At 40.0% G+C, this 18867-nt stretch overlaps 1 protein-coding gene across 4 annotated transcripts in view; it reads right to left on the reverse strand.

The window, feature by feature from the left end:
- Window positions 1–18867, reverse strand: part of CNTLN (centlein) — a 168234-nt gene that overhangs the window by 102364 nt on the left and 47003 nt on the right. For 3 of the 4 annotated variants that reach the window (XR_014520625.1, XM_083482217.1, XM_083482219.1), the window contains 3 exons: window positions 16661–16823; window positions 10854–11045; window positions 1190–1363 (listed from right to left, as the gene is read on the reverse strand). Coding sequence is in view for 3 of the 4 variants with exons in the window: in XM_083482217.1 (XP_083338343.1) it covers window positions 1190–1363; window positions 10854–11045; window positions 16661–16823 (529 nt within the window). In the remaining variant the exon portion in view is untranslated. The remainder of the gene's footprint in view (window positions 1–1189; window positions 1364–10853; window positions 11046–16660; window positions 16824–18867) is intronic. The other variant, XM_083482218.1, reaches the window with a different exon arrangement.

Raw genomic sequence — 18867 nt, forward strand, 5'->3', positions numbered from 1 at the left:
TGATGCTCGACAAGATAGGCCTGATCTAATCTACCAGAGCTCTTCTTGCAAGCTTCCAGGTATAATTCAAGATAGTTGTTCTGTTCTGACCCATGGGCTTCTATAATCATTGAAGCCCTGTATCCGAAAAATATCTTCCTTCCCCATGATTGTGATTAATATGCCTACACAAAACTACTTTATTAACAATACTATCCATGCAAGAAGTCTGAAGACTAGTGTTCTGTGGAGCTGCTTCACAATTAAGAATAATCAGAACCAATGAAAGGACATATTTTGGCGGGTGTCTGGAAATTAGTGTTATACAGGTATTGTTGTTGTTGTTGTTTAGTCGTTTAGTCATGTCCGACTCTTCGTGACCCCATGGACCAGAGCACGCCAGGCACTTCTGTCCTCCACTGCCTCCCGCAGTTTGATCAAACTCATGCTAGTAGCTTCAAGAACACCATCCAACCATCTCATTCTCTGTCGTCCCCTTCTCCTTGTGCCCTCCATCTTTCCCAACATCAGGGTCTTTTCCAGGGAGTCTTCTCTTCTCATGAAGAGAATTAAGAATAATCAGAACCAATGAAAGGACATATTTTGGCGGCTGTCTGGAAATTAGTGTTATACAGGTATAGGTGAGATTATTTTCATGTAATATGTTTTGTTTTTTGTTTTTAAATGACATGATGCAACAAGCCCTGAACATCTAAGAGCAGAGAGAAATACAAATTCTAATAGGTAAAATACATGGAAAATAACTGAGTTCAGATTCAATAATTAATTCTAAAGATAAAACAACACCAGTTGTACAGAACTCCTAACTCAGCATTTATATTAATTGCAAACTTTTAAATCTCAAACTCAATTTCTTAAGTTCATCTGTTTGAAAAGAATGGGCATCCTCACAAACAGTATCAAGTAATAAATATTCATCTTAAGAATCCTACAAAGAATTGAACCTTTAAATAATTTCATTAAATTAACAATCCTTTATTCAGTGTTTAATAAGGTAAAACTTCCTACTCCCAACAGTTATTTTAACAAGTCTTTGGCAGATAATAAAAACACTCTTCGATCAAGCTTCCAGAATTATAAGTAGCATCGACAGTTATTAAAACTGGTATTATCCGAGTCCCAGAGCAAAATGTCAAGCTTTGCCAACCTCATTTTGACACAAATACACAAGGCAATAAAGCTTTCCTACCTTGTATTTCTTCCCAGCCTTAACACTGATGCAATCCAAGAAATCTCTGCTGCAAAGGCTATGATCTGCTAGTGTATGATTTGCTCTTTTCAATTTTTCTTTCAAAAGCTTTATTTCAGATTTTTGTGATAGTATGAGATATTCTAGCTCACTTAAAGAGTACTGCTGGAATTCCTAGAAAACAGAAGGACAAGTACTTTGGAATACTTGGGGATAAAAGCAAAATATGAATACTGCTGCCAACATACTATGCTTCACATATTAAATCAAAAAGTTGCACACCAAAAGACCACCTTTTATAGCCGGGGCTGGGGTGAAATAAAATAAAATATTCAAGTGCAATTGGACATAGGGCTAAGTTCACCAAAACATATTTTTTTTGGATTGTACCTTTTGATATGAACTGTGATCATAATGATTTGGATGTTTCCCACAGGCATTTAATTTATTTAATTCAATGCCATTGCCCTCCTCATCCCAAGGGAACAGGACTGATAACAATATGCTAATTATAAAACACTGAATATATTTTTTTAATCCCACCTTGATCTATACTAACACTTTCACCTATCCTATCTTTGGCATCAAAAGTCAGTAAAAGAAACACTTTACTGCTTCTGGAAGGCACTTAATCACGAGGAAGTGTCCAAAGAAAAGGAGATCCAAAGTTACAGTGCAACTACTGGGAATACATCTCTTAGTGCCCTTTCTGTCCTGGCTTAATACATAGATGACACAGATGATAGGAGCTCTTAAAGGCTTCAAAAGAACATGGGGTGAAGACGACTTCCTATTTTGGGCCCATGCCATTGAGGCCTCTGTAGGTCATTGCCAAGGGACGCGGGTGGTGCTGTGGGTTAAACCACAGAGCCTAGGACTTGCCGATCAGAAGGTCAGCAGTTTGAATCCCCGCAGCAGGGTGAGCTCCCATTGCTAGCTCCCTGCTCCTGCCAACCTAGCAGTTCGAAAGCACGTCAGAGTGCAAGTAGATAAATAGGTACCGCTCTGGCGGGAAGGTAAACGGCATTTCCGTGCACCGCTCTGGTTCGCCAGAAGAGGCTTAGTCATGCTGGCCACATGACCCGGAAGCTGTACGCCGGCTTCCTCGGCCAATAAAGCGAGATGAGCGCCGCAACCCCAGAGTCGGTCACGACTGGACCTAATGGTCAGGGGTCCCTTTACCTTTACCTAGGTCATTGCCAACATTTTTTATTGAAAAGCAAAAAGGCATTAGAACACTGGTGTAATGCACTCATAATGCACCCCTCACCATGGCCCAAAAGATGGGCATAGCAGTTTTTATCAGCTGAAGTTTCAAACCATCATCGAAACACAGGAATCTGTGTTGTTTTGATGTATAAACTTGTAGATATACCATGGGAGCCTTGGGATTGTTTGCCATGAAATGTGTAGCAAAATTCTAACATGTTTGCTAGCAAAAGTTCTAAACCTTCTCCATGTAGCCCATTATGACAATTCCAACTCTAGAGAATACAATCGGTTACAACGTGACAAAAAGTGAAACACAAAACTGCACATCTTCCCAAACCAGAAGGTGACAATAGTGGAGGCCGCAGCAAATGGCTTTGATTTTCAAACCCTTAGCAACTATCAAGCGACTCAAACTCCCCAGCCCACCTCAAGGGTTGGAAGTGAGTCTTGGGCTTGCAGAAGTAACCTCCAACTCCCTCACCAGGCAAATAAAAAAAAAAAGTTGCACAAAGAGACTCTACTCTCAATATGGATTTGTGCAGCACCAAGAGAGAAGCAGCAGCATCTGAGAGTGTGGTGCTGATAATGCCAAGGTTGCAGGTTCAATCCCTGTATAGCACAGCTGCATATTCCTGCATTGCAGGGGGTCTAGATGATCCCCAGGGTCCCTTCCAACTCTACAGTTCTCTGATTCCATGAATGGAGCCCCTGTCTGACTACCATGTGTTGAAAATGGGTGAATAAATTGTTCCTACTAGTTGGAAGCTTGGCAATGCATTTACTTCCACTGTAGCGTATGAAATCATTATGCGAGCCTCAATTTAGTTCTGCTTAACTTGGGGTTGTTTTTCTAAACTCATTCATTGTCATGGGTTCCTCTGACCTGGTTCACTTTTATCTGCTCTTTATCTGTGGCAGATTTTAATCTGGATATTATTGGCTGCATCCATAAACCATTTTTGTGTGTACAGAATTGTGCTGCGGCACACAGGTATGGACTATACAAATGTCAAATGTTTCCATGTACTGCAGAATTTGCCCTTCAACTTTTTCTTTATTAGCATGCTATGTCCAAACCACTCTGTTAGCAGCTACTGGATGAGACATTGCAAGGTTTAAGGTTTATTTAACTTACTGGTAGGTTTGGATTACTTGCTCAAATTCCTAGGCAGCAAAAGTGGATATTTACTTCATTAGAACTTCCTTGTAAATCAACAAATGCTACCACTATGCTAATATATAAAAGAAAAAATGAAGTTACTAGCCTGCAAAAGAAATTACTACCCTGTTTGGCTGGCCCAAGACATTTTGGCACTCGAGTTGAAACAAAAAATGGGTTCATTCACCTGCAATGAACTCCATGCACCTGGCTATACCGAATTACTATACTGTATCTACCAGGCAAGTTGTGAAACACAATACAAGTTTGTGTTAAAATCCTCCATCTAATTTGTACTTGCATATGCAGTTTTTTCCAGTATGTGGTTTGTGGAGGTGCAGCAGGTAACAGGCTCCTCTCCCTCAGCCACCATCTTGCTAATTCCCTCCTTCCTCTGAAGTTCCTGTGTGGCTCTAGCATGTTGAGAGCCCCGCCTCAGTGTGATCCCTTCACTGGATCAAAAGTAATCTGTAGAAAGTAGTCTTTCCTTCCATGGAAGGCAATCTGGATCCACTCCAATGTGTAGCCAACAAGAATACACATTCATATGTCAAAAGTGTGTATTTATTTTCTCACAGTGCAATAATGCCAACTTGTCCTAATAGCTCAAAGTAGAATACTAAATAAAAAATAATAATTCCTAAAATAGGATAATTCTACTTGCTCATTTTATAACATGAAAATCTGCCTCAAAAAAGAAAGCCCATATGATCACACTGCATTTTGTAAGACTAGATGGACTAATGAGGGTGATTTGCCAGAATTGGTGGAATATACTCTTGACTTTCAAAGTTGGCACCTGCCTGGCATGGGTAAGATGCATACTTTCACTAATCCATAAGGACTCTTAATTGGATCTATGAATCTGAGTGCATGAGGGAAAGCAGGGGCATGTGAACCAATGGTAGGTTGTATGTGAATCAACCTAATAAGGAAATGACATTAACAAGAAACATGCATATAGTTATGTGTGCAGCTCACATGGCAAGTTTGCATTGAACATATAGAGAAGATGCATTGTATCTAACTGTGCTAAGAGAAAAGGAAACATCTCACTAATTGTTTTTCTTAGTTAACACTGCAGTAGCTTAGTTTTTATACAAGTGCAGCTAGCAAGTTCGAAGGAAAATCAATTTTTATAAACATCGTAACAATATTTACTACACTATATAGTGAGGAATAGCATCAAAATTTGTAATTACCAGGCATAGCATACAAGCTGTTCAAAATATAAGGCCCAGCTATAATGTAAGTTGAGTACCATTCTGCCCTCCTTCCCCAAAAATTCTTCTCCATCTCAGAATGATAAATCAGATTTGGTGATTAGGTGATCTGAAAAGCTGGAATGTGTAGAAATTATTTACTCTTAACTTCTTTTGAGTCTTGCAAGCCCTTAATGTGGTTATTAGGAGGGGAGAGAATCTGTCAATTTTGTTTTCTCTTGGTTTGTCATTTTCCAGTCTTAAGTTCAGGTCTCCACATGCAATTTTTTGAAACACATACGCACATCCTCATCAGGACTCGAATGTGATATTCTGCTAATACAAACCTGTGTGTATCATTTTGCCCAATATACACATTTTTGCAGAGCAATTTCCCCAAATATTTTATGCATACTTTACCCCAGTATATGCATTTCTGTACACATTATTACTAGGTTAGATAACTGCGTTGTGAAATTCAGGGGGAAATGCAAATGTCAAAGGATGGCTAGCTTCAGTCTACTTGTTGTTCCAGAAGGTACAACTATATATGTTCACCTTTAAATGAACACTGAATTTAGGGGAGGCTGAATTTTCAAGGTGCACTCCACCATGGTTGGTACTGTGGAGTGAAAACAAGGCAACAAGGATAGGGATCACACTACAATTCCTAGAAGGCAATACAGAATTTTCAGAGAAATGGGGCACTCATCAGGGAAGCCACAGCAACCCAACTTTATAGACCATGAGAACATTCCATAACATAACAGGACTGAGCCTTATTGAGCCTAAAGACATCAGGATGTGATGAGCTTAGCCAATTTTCATCTACATATTGGAATCCTCCATGTCCACAATGAAGAATGCCCAATGCAGACAGAAAGCAGGGGCGGAGGACGACTCACAGAGCTCTGACTTCATAATGAATTCTGTATGATTGTTGCATATGGCCATAATCCAGAGTCCACATGCCAGACAGTTCAGCAATACTTGGACACCTTTCTCCTGTTGTAGCTTAAAGCCCCATGTTAATGTGTGGGGTGCCATCTGGACTTTTGTCTGTGACTATCATTCTAAGTCCTTTCCAATGCCTCACTGAAATCAAAACTGCAGCATTAATTTCACGCTAAACTGTTCTACATATTGCTGACCATATTATCAGTGCTAGAGAAGACTTTCAAACAATTTTGTTGAATGCAGTCAGTACTTTACAGAGACTCCAATGAAACGCCTTTCCATGCCATTTTAAGTATATTTTGCACGCTCTTTCTGCATTCAGCACACTGACACCTAGATTGTGTTTTCTAATCCAATGTAGTAACGCTTGTGTATAGAGCATCTTGCCTCATATGCAGAGTCGGACCTGATGACCTTAAGGTTTCCTCTGGGGTTACAAGCATGCAATTGTGTGATACGGTTGTATATTAGCTTGGGAAGGCAGAGTTAGTTTGATTAGGAAGGAAAAGGTGTTGTTTGGCTCTTCCGTCTTACTGTTGCTAACAAACACAGCCTTATAAGCCAGCTACACCAAAGTTTGCACAACGGTTACACTTCTGTCACCAGTAGAAATCAAATCGTGCACAATAACGGAGTAAACCAGGAGCGACGCTTGTTATATATTATCATCTCTATACATTAGAATCTCAATCATACTCAAACAAATTCACCAAAGTGTGGTTTTCAATCTGCTAACTATGCATTCCATAATAGCCTGTAATTATTAAAAACTGACAAGAAAGCTACGCCACCTGTGTTTATGTGAAGCCAGGTAATGAAAAAAACAACAACGCTGTCATCACCTCTCAATTCCTGATTGCATTATCAAAACTGTAGCTGAGTTTGGCATCTGGGTGTGACCTTGTTAACTGCTAGGGTAATTAAATTTATTCTATTGGGAAAAGGGATGATAAATTATTAGCAAGAAGATTTTGTTCACATTTTATTAAATTGGCCTGTCAAAGGGTCGGCCAAATTATCAAGGGCCTCATTTATTGGAGGCCAGCCATATTGCCACATCTGTTACAATTATTTATAATTTCAGCAGTTGAAAACCAACTGAGTTAGGCATCCGCCATGTAAAGTAATTTACAAATTATCTGATGAGGGTTTTAGCTTCTCCCTCATTTCTAGCCAGCAGAAAGCCGCACTGTAATTACAGAACACGATTAGGTTCTTTGGGGAACTTATCTTGCACTCATAGCCATAGTAAGATGCCGCAAGAACATATGGAGGAGCTTGTGCTGCTACTCCCTGAAGCTCGTGACCCGCCTGCCGCTGAGCCCTCGAGTTGAATTTGAATGAGAGTGCCATGGCTAATGTTCTACACATGCACCATTTATGCCACAAAACAAATCGGATCACTGTTAATTATGAAGCAGCTATAATCAGGTCTTCACATCTGTGTAATGTGAAGCGCAGTAGGCTCTATTCCAATAATGTATGACTACCTTTGGGTCGCAAATTGTGAGCCATATTGCCTCAGTAGTAGTTACTGAATTCAAAGCAACTCCTTTGATAAAAGCCCATCACAGGGATATTTTTATCCAGATTTGTTTTTTAACACAAGCTTCTCTTTATCAGCTATTGACCAGAACAGTTAAAGCATATGGCAAAAGTTCATTAATGAACGGGAGCACACAGCACTCTAATTTAATGAAACCACTTGAGCCATAAAATCAGATCTACTTAATTCTCTCTTCCTTTTTAGTTCCTCTTCTGCATCTAGCCTAAACCCTGAACTCTTAGCACAATATCATGAGCAACCCGAATGGGGGAAAAAGTGAATATATTTATAAAAGCTGATTTGTAAGAGGCTCCATGACTTCAATAAAGCAACACTGACAAAAAAAATAAGATGTTAAAAAAGTTCTTTTTCCACAACATTATTTTTAATATAAAGCAACATAAATTATTAGGGCACACATCATTTGTATTTTAAAGAGTATTCTCTAGCAGCTGCTTTCTAACAACAAAAATGCTCTTTATTCCGTGAAAAATCTTTCTGTGAAAAGCAGCTAAACAAGCTGCACCCAGATGGCAAACCAGCTACAGTTTAATTAATCCACTAAAAGCCATTCAGTTTTCAGTAAGGGTAATGTAATTTTGAATAATTGTAGGGGAAAAAATTACTAAAACGTTCTTAAGTTTTATTATAGCGGCATGAACACTGCCACTATAGAGTAGTTAAAGTTGAGTTGCTGTTTCCATAATAAAGCCCTGCACTTTCCCATTCTTACTGCTTGCCTTTGCTTTGAGTGGGAAATGGATATTCGCTTTGCTGGCTTATTAAGCATATAAACATTTAAGCTTCACCAACAAGTCCTGAAGACAGAAACTTCGGATACGGCACTTCGCTACTGGCTTGAAACTTCTTATTGGATAACAGAATTCAGTCAAAAGGGCAGGGGTGGGGCTTGCATGCTAAACCGCTCCTAGAGATGGTAAAACCCAACACTTGCAACCTTTTCAAACTATGTTTCCTATCGTGCACCTTTCTACATACAATAATGTTGCTGATACACTGCTCCCAGCAGCCCTGTTACCATTAACAAAAAATGGTTACTGCACAGAGACCCTCCACATTTATTTGAACATGGGATGTTCCTCACCTTGCAATAGAGAACTGTCTATGCATTCCACCTATGCAAACATACCACGTTGCAGGGTTGGGAAGCTACTAAATTCAAATAAAACGGTTCTAAACATCACATGGCTGAAACCGTAAATAAGAGGCAATATCAGCCTTGTATTCAGCACATTTAGCTGAATACTGTCTCTGCAAATATTTTGCTAGCGATGTGGACGAAATTACTGAAATGAAAGTTAGAAATGATAACTCTTACACACACACACACACACACACACACACACGGGTTACTATAGGGGTGCTTATGCAGAAAATAAAATGTGTATGGATTACTCAAGAACATTATCCTAAGTACTATTATTTGAATCAGCAGAAGGATTATCATTTGCATTTCTCAAAGGAAATAAATACATGAATAATACTCATTCCATGTGTTCACAAACCAGAGTAAATTTCAATATTTAGGTTTTTTCCAAAGGGTTGAAATAGGAAGGACGGGGGGCAAGAAACATAATTGATTAATCTTATGGGTTTAAAACAATTGATTAAAAGAGGCACACAATTTTATCTGAAGAACTGACCACTTTGAAGAAGGGAAAGGTATTTTTTGTTTTTTACATTGAATTCCCCCCCCCCCAAAAAAAATGCAGGAATATGCCCATTGATCCAGAATTTCAAGATTATTTCAGGAGAAACAGCAAGTTTGTTTGCATTTTGTGGCCAGCGCTGCTAAGCATGGATCAACTCAAGCGGGGGGTGGGGGGTGGCAGGAAACTGGACCAGGGAGAGGATGGTGCAAGTCAGGAATGGAAACCCTGGACCACCACCACCCAGTGCTGTTAAGATAGCAATTTCCATCATCACTGACCATGCTGACTGTAGCTGGTGGGAGTTGGAAGCCAGAAGCACTTAGAAAGCTACAGGTATGTTATCCCTGGTGGAGAACAATATTAAGCCTGGAAAACTGCTGTTTGTCTTCACAGCAAAATGCTGGTCATGCCTAGTTCTGCTCCATCACAGAGCACCAGCAGTTGGAATGTCCTGTCTTAGAAAAGGCATTCCCTTCTGTATGAGAAAATAAGTGAAATGCCTCTCCAACAACAGTGTCCATTCTTATTGATTTGCATTCAAATTTTTAAAAAGCCTGCTACCCAATTAATTGGAAGCACATTTGAACGGATTGAAGAGTGCATAATCAACCAGTTGGTGGTATTAATTGACCAAACGTTACACCCGCAGGATTTAAAAAGTTGGTCTTCCATTGGAATGTGAAACTCTCTGGCCTATATGAACTATGTATGAACTATGCAGCTGTGCAACCTTGGTAATGGATTGGATGAGAGCCAACAAACTGAAGCTCAATCCGGATAAAACCGAGGCAGTTAGTGGGTGGTTCTCCAGAGGGGAGGTTGCCTGCTCTTGATGGGGTTGCACTTCCTCTGAAGGAGTGGGTACATAACTTGGGGGTACCCCTGGATCCTTTGCTGTCCCTTGAGACTCAGCTGGTGGCCCAGCTATTCCCCATTCTGGACAGGGATAGCCTAACTTCTGTCACCTATGCTCTGGTAACCTCTAGGTTAAATTACTGCAACGTGTTATATGTTGAGCTGCCTCCGAAGGCAGTTCAGAAACTTCAGCTGGTGCAGGATTCGACGGCCAGGTTACTCACTGGGGCAAGATAGTTAGAGTATATTACAGTGGTACCTCAGGTTACATACGCTTCAGGTTACACACTCTGCTAACCTAGAAATAGTGCTTCAGGTTAAGAACTTTGCTTCAGGGTGAGAACAAAAATCGGGCTCCGGCGGCGGGGCAGCAGCAGGAGGCCCCCATTAGCTAAAGTGGTGCTTCAGGTTAAGAACAGTTTCAGGTTAAGTACGGACCTCCGGAACGAATTAAGTACTTAACCGGAGGTACCACTGTACACTGATCCTGGCCCAACTGCACTTGCTACCAATTAATTTCCAGTCCCAATTCAAAGTGCTGGTTTTGACCCATGAAGCCTTAAATGTCTCAGAACTACAATACCTCAAGGACTGCCTTTCCCCATATGAAGTGACTCAGACCCTGCAATCATCACCTGAGGTCCTTCTTTGTGTGCCCCCTCCATGAGAGGTCCAGAGGGTGGCAACGTGAGAACAGGCCTCTTTTGTGGTGGCTCCCTTTTGTGGCATGCTCTCTCCAGGGAGGCTCACCTGGCACCTTCCTTACATATATTTAGGTGCCAAGCAAAAACATTTCTCTATAACCAGGTATTGGGCTGATCAAACATTTTATGGCCTTTTAAATGTGTTTGTGGGAGGGAGGTTACTGGTTTGTTTTTGTTTCATTATGTATTTTGTGTTCTCATTTTTTGTGTGAACAACAACAATGCAAGTGCTGCAGAAAAACTTAACTTAGTTGATGCTTGATTGTTTTATGGGTGCATGGTGTTATATCTACCAGGTTGTTCACTTGGACAGTGGAATAATTAAAAATACTATTTGCCAACAATTTTTCTCTTACCTCTTTTCTCTGTTTTGAAGGACTTTCAGGTTTTGAAAACAGAGAGCTGAGAGCCTGTTGAAGTTGTTCTTCCAGCTGACTGATATGTCGTTCTTTTTCAAGTAGTTGGTTCTGGAGAGAAGCTTGACTTTGCCGGAGCTCCAACTCACTTGCTTTGAGTTTCTCAAAACATACGGTCAATTCATTGTAAAGCTATGTTAAGATTTAAGAAATTTAAGAAAAATTTAAGATTTAAGAAAAAGTGTCATTATGAACAAGAGCATACGTTCATAAAAATGCAACTACTAGAGTGTGAAATCTAGCAACAAAATTCAGAGAACCAGTATAATTAAAACCATTTTCAACCGTTGTAAATGCTGATTCCACTCTGCCAGATTTTGTTTGAGACAGAGTTCCAATGCCTTTCATCAACACATAGAAAGAAAATGCTTGACACTGGAACTGTAGTGTACTGCCTATAGTGTACTTACCTATATTTTACACTAAGTAAATCTACAGAACCTATTCTGCATAAAACTATCTTAGATGTAACAGCTCGCAACAATATTATCCCATAAATCTAAATTCTACACTACTAAATGAAGGCTACAGGCCAAACCAAACATGACAGAAGCAACCATTTCTATCACATTGACATATAAATTGGGTGGGTCTAGTTTTTATAACGAAAGGTGACAGCATGTGAAAGGACCTGAATCCACCTGAACTTAATCTTGCTGTGCTCTGGCACACTTCCAGTATCAGAACTGCCCTGGGAGAAAAGAGCAGGAGATTCCTAGAATGCAGGGACGGAAGAGAGAGGGAAAGGGACAGAAAAGAAACTTGCCTCTGCAAATATCTCCTACAGAAATTAGACCACATCTACTTTATTCATGAATGGAACAGACACAGCAACAAGACAAATGCAACAAACATTTTTTGCCTGCCAGGGCTATTTTGGTCCTAAGAACATGAACTCAGCTTTAGCTTGATGGTTACAGTTTCACATGTCACGGGTTATAGAAAATGGATGGGTAGGGTTTGTGCATACAAATGATTTTTTTCTAGTTTCTATTTAATATTTGGCAAAAATAAATAAATACAGTTCTCTGTTAACTGAAGCTACTGTATAACAAAATACCATTTCCAAGTTCTTTCCTGCACCACAGTAGCTTACTGTTATTTACATGCAGCTAAGATGATCAGGTTTCTCTAAGCCATCTAACTTGTCTGGATAAAAATATTAAAGAGAACAAAACAAAACAAAACCTGCAGCCACCCAGCAATGCAAATGTCTACATTTGCAAAAGGCCCAACAAGTTTTCATCCTCCAAATGGCTGAAACCAGATAACAGACTTTATATTCCCCTAACAAATCAAAAGTGCAGTATTCCAAGACAACTGTCTCCCTTGCATTAGTGTGCTGGCTGGAAGAACTAGATAAGGACTTGTCAGCCACTCTATAGGCAAATTCACAGAGGAAAAGTCTTCTACGTTTCCAAATGGCATTGAGCCTATCAGCATGTACGTCCTATGATATATCGTCCCTTATAGCAAGATCAATGACCTCTGTTAGTGGTCAGATAGCCCATATGCCCAGAACCTCAGGTCATGTGACTCACTGGCATATCATTTAGGAAATAATGAAATTTGCACAGACAGACCAAGTTTATTAGGTCACACTTGATCCCATGGCTTAAAAGCTACTGCAAGCTGCCGCCTTGAACAAAAGAAGATAGGGCATAAATTGAAATAAATAAAGCTGCTCTGACAAACTTGCTGCACAATTCTGCATATATGCCTACTCAGATGTAAGTCCCAGTGAGTTCAACAGCACATACCGTAATCCCAGTTGTGTGTGTATGGGATTGCAGCTCCAGGAGTGAAGGCAAATGATTGGTAATCTCATGTGATATACACAGACACAGGAAGCTGCCGTATACCATGTCAAATGATTGATCCTTTGTATCGTCTACCCTAACTGGCGGTAGGTCCCCAGGGTTCTGATGGGAGGCATTCCCAGCCTGACCTAGAGACACCAAGGGTGAAGCCCTTCCCCGCTTCTGAACAATACAGTAGTAGGCTGTAATCAGGCTGTGAGTAAGCAACTGAACGTTTGAACATTCCCATATGCCCAACATAAAAAAAAATCCTGAATGAACAAACACATATGAACAAACCTTACATGTCAAAAAGAGTTACCCGAACCTTTTATATGATGTGCTAGTATCTATATATCCAGGATTTGTTTTTAAATATAGGAAATATTCAGTCTAAAGGTTTTTATGCGTTCAGAAATTTTTGGTAATCTTGAATTCTTAAAATGCATGACATAAATGCATAGTATGATTATTAATTCTCCACCTATATTTTAAATTTGGACAGTCTTGCACCAGATTAATCACATGAGCCCATTCACGCTTGTATCATGCTCTTAGATATAACATCTTGAGAGGCTTATAAATACATATCCAGACATAACTACAATGGAAAACATCTCCAAACTCTCAGGCGTTTTTGTAGAACATAGTCTAACCAATGATCCCAAGTTAGAAAAACTGGATGTAGGCATTCAGTTCCACACTAATATCAAGATGGGCTACACAACACTACTTCCCCTCAGTCCAAATATTTTAGGTTAGTGGGTTTATGGAAACTCATTGACATCTATTTTATACTGTATTTATAGCTCTTCTTCTCAAGAAAAGGAATTATTTTCTAAAAATGTATACCAACTATTTCACTGGTCCCAGACATACCAAGTGCTCCAGTAGCATGCTGGTTTTAATGAGACTCAATAGATTTATCCTCACCTAAGACTCAAGGTGGTGAGTCTTAAATCAATACTAAGGATAATAAGACAACAAGAGTTTCTCGGTCTCCAGACTACCTTATCAGCACACTCTGAAATTTACAGTTTAAAAGTTTTGTTTCAAAATGCAGCACTTCCCTTCAGCGAGGTCTTGGCTGCCTAGCTATTTATTAATTGGTCTGATTGAAAATCTCATAAAGGAAAGCTTTCTCAATGGTCCAAAAGTAACACTGTTTGCTCCCAAACAGGAAACTAAGTTTAAATCCTAGACCACATCTGTATTTCCTCTATCTACAGAAATTGGGACCAGCAACACGGATAAACAAAGTGTCTTCGATGTACTCAATCAAGTGTTGTTTTTCAAAGCTTGCTCAAATGAGCTTGATAAACCCGAAATGAACTTGACCAGCTCTCCAAATATAAATCCATGGTCACATCATTAGCTTGAAAGGACATCACACTTGTTTGTCCGAAGCCTAGAGAAAGAGGGAGAACAAAAACAGGCTTGACTTTCCAAGTGGATCAAGAGAACAGATTTTATAAGGATAGAAACAGATAATTAAACAATCGGTCTGTAAGCACTTAGAAAAGGATGCTGTGATAACTAAGAGCCTGCAAGAGTTTCTCAAAAACAGGTCATGTCAGGAAAATCTTATTTTTTTGATAGAGTTACCAGCTTGGCTGACAGGGGAATGCAGTGGGTTGTAACGTATCTTGATTTCAGTAAGGCTTTCAACAAAGTCCCTCATGACAGTCTTGCAGAGATGGTGGTAAAATATGGGCTAGACGATATTACTATTAGTGGATTTGTAGCTGTTGACTGACCAAACCCAAAGAGTGCTCACCAACGGTTCCTCGTCATCCAGGAAAAAAGTAAGAAGTACCACAGGGTTCTGTTGGCCCAGTGTTGTTCAACATCTTTATAAATTACTTGAATGAAGGAATAGAGCAGATGCTAGTCATTATTATTATTTTTACACTAAACTGGGAGGGATAGGTAATACCACAGAAGATACAATCAGGATTGGAGAACTGGGCCAAAACTAACAAAATGAATTTCAATATGGACAACTGTAAATGCAGACAGTTAGGCAGGAATAATCAGTTCCACAAATATAGGCTGGAGGACACCTGGCTTGGAGGCAGGACATGTGAAAAGGATCTAGGGGTCTTAGTAGACCACAATATGAACAGTGTTGATGCACCAGAAAAGAAAAGAAAAAAAGCTAATGCAATTCTAAGCTGCATCAACAGAAGTACAGCATCCAGATCAAAAGAAATAATAATACCATTGGGGAGGCATGATTATAACCTTGCATATGAAGACTGCTGATTTTGACAGGTATTTTACTTTTCAAGCTGCTGACATATTTAGGTTTTTGTAAACCTTCATTGGCTTCTAACCTGCTGTCTCTGTTCCTAATTTTAATTTTAATCAGTTTTACACTGTTTCTTGTATGTGATGAAGTGCCACATAGTGTTCATTCTGCAGGAAACTGAACCTTTTAGTGTGGTAGCACCCAATCCTTGGAACTCCCTTCCCATTAATATTAACCATGTGCCTTCACAATCTTGTTTTTAGTGCCTACAAAAACCTTCCCCCCCCCCCCCACACACAGCAAGCCCACCCAAACATGTAATTTTGGTGTGCAATTTTAAACACATTGTATAACTGCTATAAAGTATAACTGCTTTGAAAATTCTAGGGTTTTTTAATGTAAGTTGTTCTACATGTTCGTTTTATTTGTTTCGTTAATGAATATTTTAGATTGTCTTTTATAAATCTCTGTTCTATGTTGATCAGACCACAACTAGAATACTGTGTCCAATTCTGGGCACCACAATTTAAGAAGGATGTTGACAAGCTGGAATGTGTGAGGGCAACCAACATGATGATGGTTCTGGAAACAAAGCCTTAGGAGGAGCGTTTGAAGGAGCTGGGTATGTTTAGCCTGGAAAAGAGGAGACTGAGAGGAGATATGAAAGCCATCTTCAAATATCTCAAGGGCTGTCACATGGAAGAGGGCGCAAGCTTGTTTTCTCCTCCTCTAGAGTGGTGGACTCAAACCAATGGCTTCAAGTTACAAGAATGGATATTCCAACTAAATATTTGGGGAAAACTTTCTGAGAGTAAGAGCTGTACAGCAGTGGAACAGACCCCATGAGAGGTTGTGGACTCTTCTCCCTTGGAAGTTTTTGATCAGAGGTTGGATGGCCATCTGTCATGGATGCTTTAGCTGGGATTGCTTCATTGTAGGGGGTTGGACTAGATGACTCTTGGGTCCCTCCCAACTCTATGATTCTATAGTGTAAGTGGTATATACATTTTGTTAATTAAAATAAACAGATAAAAAAAGGAAAAAGAAACACAGCAAACTGGTGCACACTGATTGTACTATATTTTCCCCGTCTGGAAACAGGAGTGTCAAATTATATGTCCCCCCTTCCTCAGCTGCAAAGAGAAAGATGTCAATAACAGTGTGGTAGTGATGAGGACAGGGACACAGATGGCGCTGTGGGTTAAACCACAGAACCTAGGACTTGCCGATCAGAAGGTCGGCGGTTCGAATCCCTGCAATGGGGTGAGCTCTCGTTGCTCGGTCCCTGCTCCTGCCAACCTAGCAGTTCGAAAGCACGTCAAAGTGCAAGTAGATAAATAGGTACCACTCCGGCGGGAAGGTAAACGGCGTTTCCGTGCGCTGCTCTGGTTCGCCAGAAGTGGCTTAGTCATGCTGGCCACATGACCCGGAAGCTGTACGCCGGCTCCCTCGGCCAATAAAGCGAGATGAGCGCCGAAACCCCAGAGTCGGTCACAACTGGACCTAATGGTCAGGGGTCCCTTTACCTTTACCTTAGTGATGAGGCCAAGGGCAGTGATGGAACAAGCTATTTGCCACTGACCTTCAATGACTACTCACACAAGTCCAACCACATATTGCACTTATAGTGAAGGTGACACTTTTGCAAAGCTTTGCCCTTGTAAAGAAGGAAACGCACTTTCGGAGCGCCTACATACTTTTTGATATGATATTGTTTCAGCTGTGTGAGCATCTTCCTGAGTTCTCAGTACTTTTTGCGTATCCATATTGAGAGCCTGAAGCTGCTGGATCAGCTCTGCCTGCTGTGCTGCATGTTCAGTGTTTTGTTTGTAGAGATTCTGCAGCTCCTGCAACTCCTTCCTGTGCAAAGCAAGCAAGAAACAAGAAACTTGAGCAAAAGAAATATTGCAATCATCTCAATTAAACACTTATGCTAGCTGTTTTTATGTGAAAATCTTCCACTCTCATCTATCGTTTCAGATTCATTGAGTGATAAGAGTGATGAACTAAAAAGAAAAGAAATATAAACTGTAATGTCAGTTTTCGTTTTAATTCATTTCAGCAATATGAATGGTAAAATAAATGGACTTCAACAAGTTCTCACAGAAAAACTTGCAGTTCTCCTTTCATTATTCAATATACTTTTTAAAGCAAAAACATAAGAAGGGATACATGCAAGTGACTTTCACTGTTTTTATTCATACCTTTTTTGATTCCTGATAAAATATGCTTGCAGTAAAAATGTCCTACTAAGGAGTTTATGTAACAGAACACATAACAGAACACATAACAGAACACATGTAACAGAACTAGTCCAAAGAGGTGTTGTGAAACTTCTTGTGATGTTTAAGGAATTGGAAAGACCCACCTTATATCAGGCCAAAGACAGGGGGTAGAATTCAACGTAGTGCTAAGCAGACCACTCTGCCAGTGCAAACATTTCCACTTGTCTGAAATCAATGAACATGACTATGCTAGACTGAATAATATTAACAGGTCTATTCTGTGTAAAACTTTGTTGAATACCACTCAAAGAAGGCTTAGGTTTTGAATTTCGGATTTTCCATTCTACTATATAGCAAAAATGTTTAGCAATTCAGAATTTCTTATGAGAGCAGCTATGTGATCATTAAAAGCACAGCTAAAAACAGTGGTTCCGTTTGATTTATATATTTTGATCTTGCTTTTTATTTTCAGTATTCTTTGAATCTATTTAGGATCTTAAGATTTTAAAAATTTAAAATCTTAGCTTCTCTTTATTACAGAGGAACAACATTTTGTGTAGATTTACCGTATGAATCAGGTACTTAATGCCATTAAAATGGCAGGCTGTTTACAGAAACAAACAGACAGAAACATTGTTATGTGTCCATTTAAACCCAAAGGAGGAAAGAAATTCAGATGACAGGGACATGAATTATGTAACAGAACAAACAGAAGACTCAAGAGAATTAATATGCTAACAGATAGTTGACAAAATAATGCCTTTTCATACTGGAAGAATGGAAACATATGCTAGATGCTCAGTAGCATAAAGGCAGCCAGTGGAAATTATGACTCCCTACTAGTGAAACTGTTAAAACCTGTGCAGCAATGTTATGCACTAGCTACAGTTTCTAGACTGCCTTCAATGGTAACCCATATGGAGTGCATTACAGTAATCCAAATGGGAGATCTTGGAGCAAGCAAAACTGCCACCAGGGAATCTCAATCCAGGAATGACCACAGCTGCTAAACAAACCTGGGTTTCTAGTGAAGTTATTGGGTTTAGGAGCATTCTTGAACTACACACTTGCTCCTTTACAACTCCCTCCAGAAAAGCCCAAACATCCAATTCTCAGACATGAGAACTGCCCACCAACAGTGCCGCCATTTTGTCAAGATGCGGTTTCAGTTTTTTGGCCCTCTTCCAGCTCGCCAATGCCTTCCAGTACCGGGTTTGGATGATATGTAGATGCATAATACAGATAACGTTAGCTATCAGTGTATTGGTGGTGCAGACTCTCAGTCTCCCTGGCAACCTCACCCAGCTCTATATCTAGATGTTACATGGTACTGGGGACAAGGAGGAAACCTGTGGGACCCCACAGCGTAACTGCCACGAGGGCCAAGCAGAAGTAATCCAATGCTATTCTCTGGAAGTGGCCCTGGAAGTAGCAGCAAAAACACCTTAACCCTGTGACCCCAACCATTGGATGGGGGGGGAAGGTGGGGTGATTGTATCAAAAGCCACAAGGCCAACATACTTGAACTCCCCCATCTCTCACAAAGCAGGTGATCAACCAGATTAACCAAAGCTGTCTTGGTACGAAAACCAAAGCCAGGCGAAAATGGGTGAAGATAACCTGTTTCTTCGTCCAAGTACATCTGAAGCTGCACAACCACGAGCCTCTTGAGTACCTTG

This window comes from Podarcis liolepis, assembly GCF_965112155.1.
Source record: "Podarcis liolepis genome assembly, chromosome: 17".
In the NCBI taxonomy this organism is placed as follows: domain Eukaryota; kingdom Metazoa; phylum Chordata; class Lepidosauria; order Squamata; family Lacertidae; genus Podarcis; species Podarcis liolepis.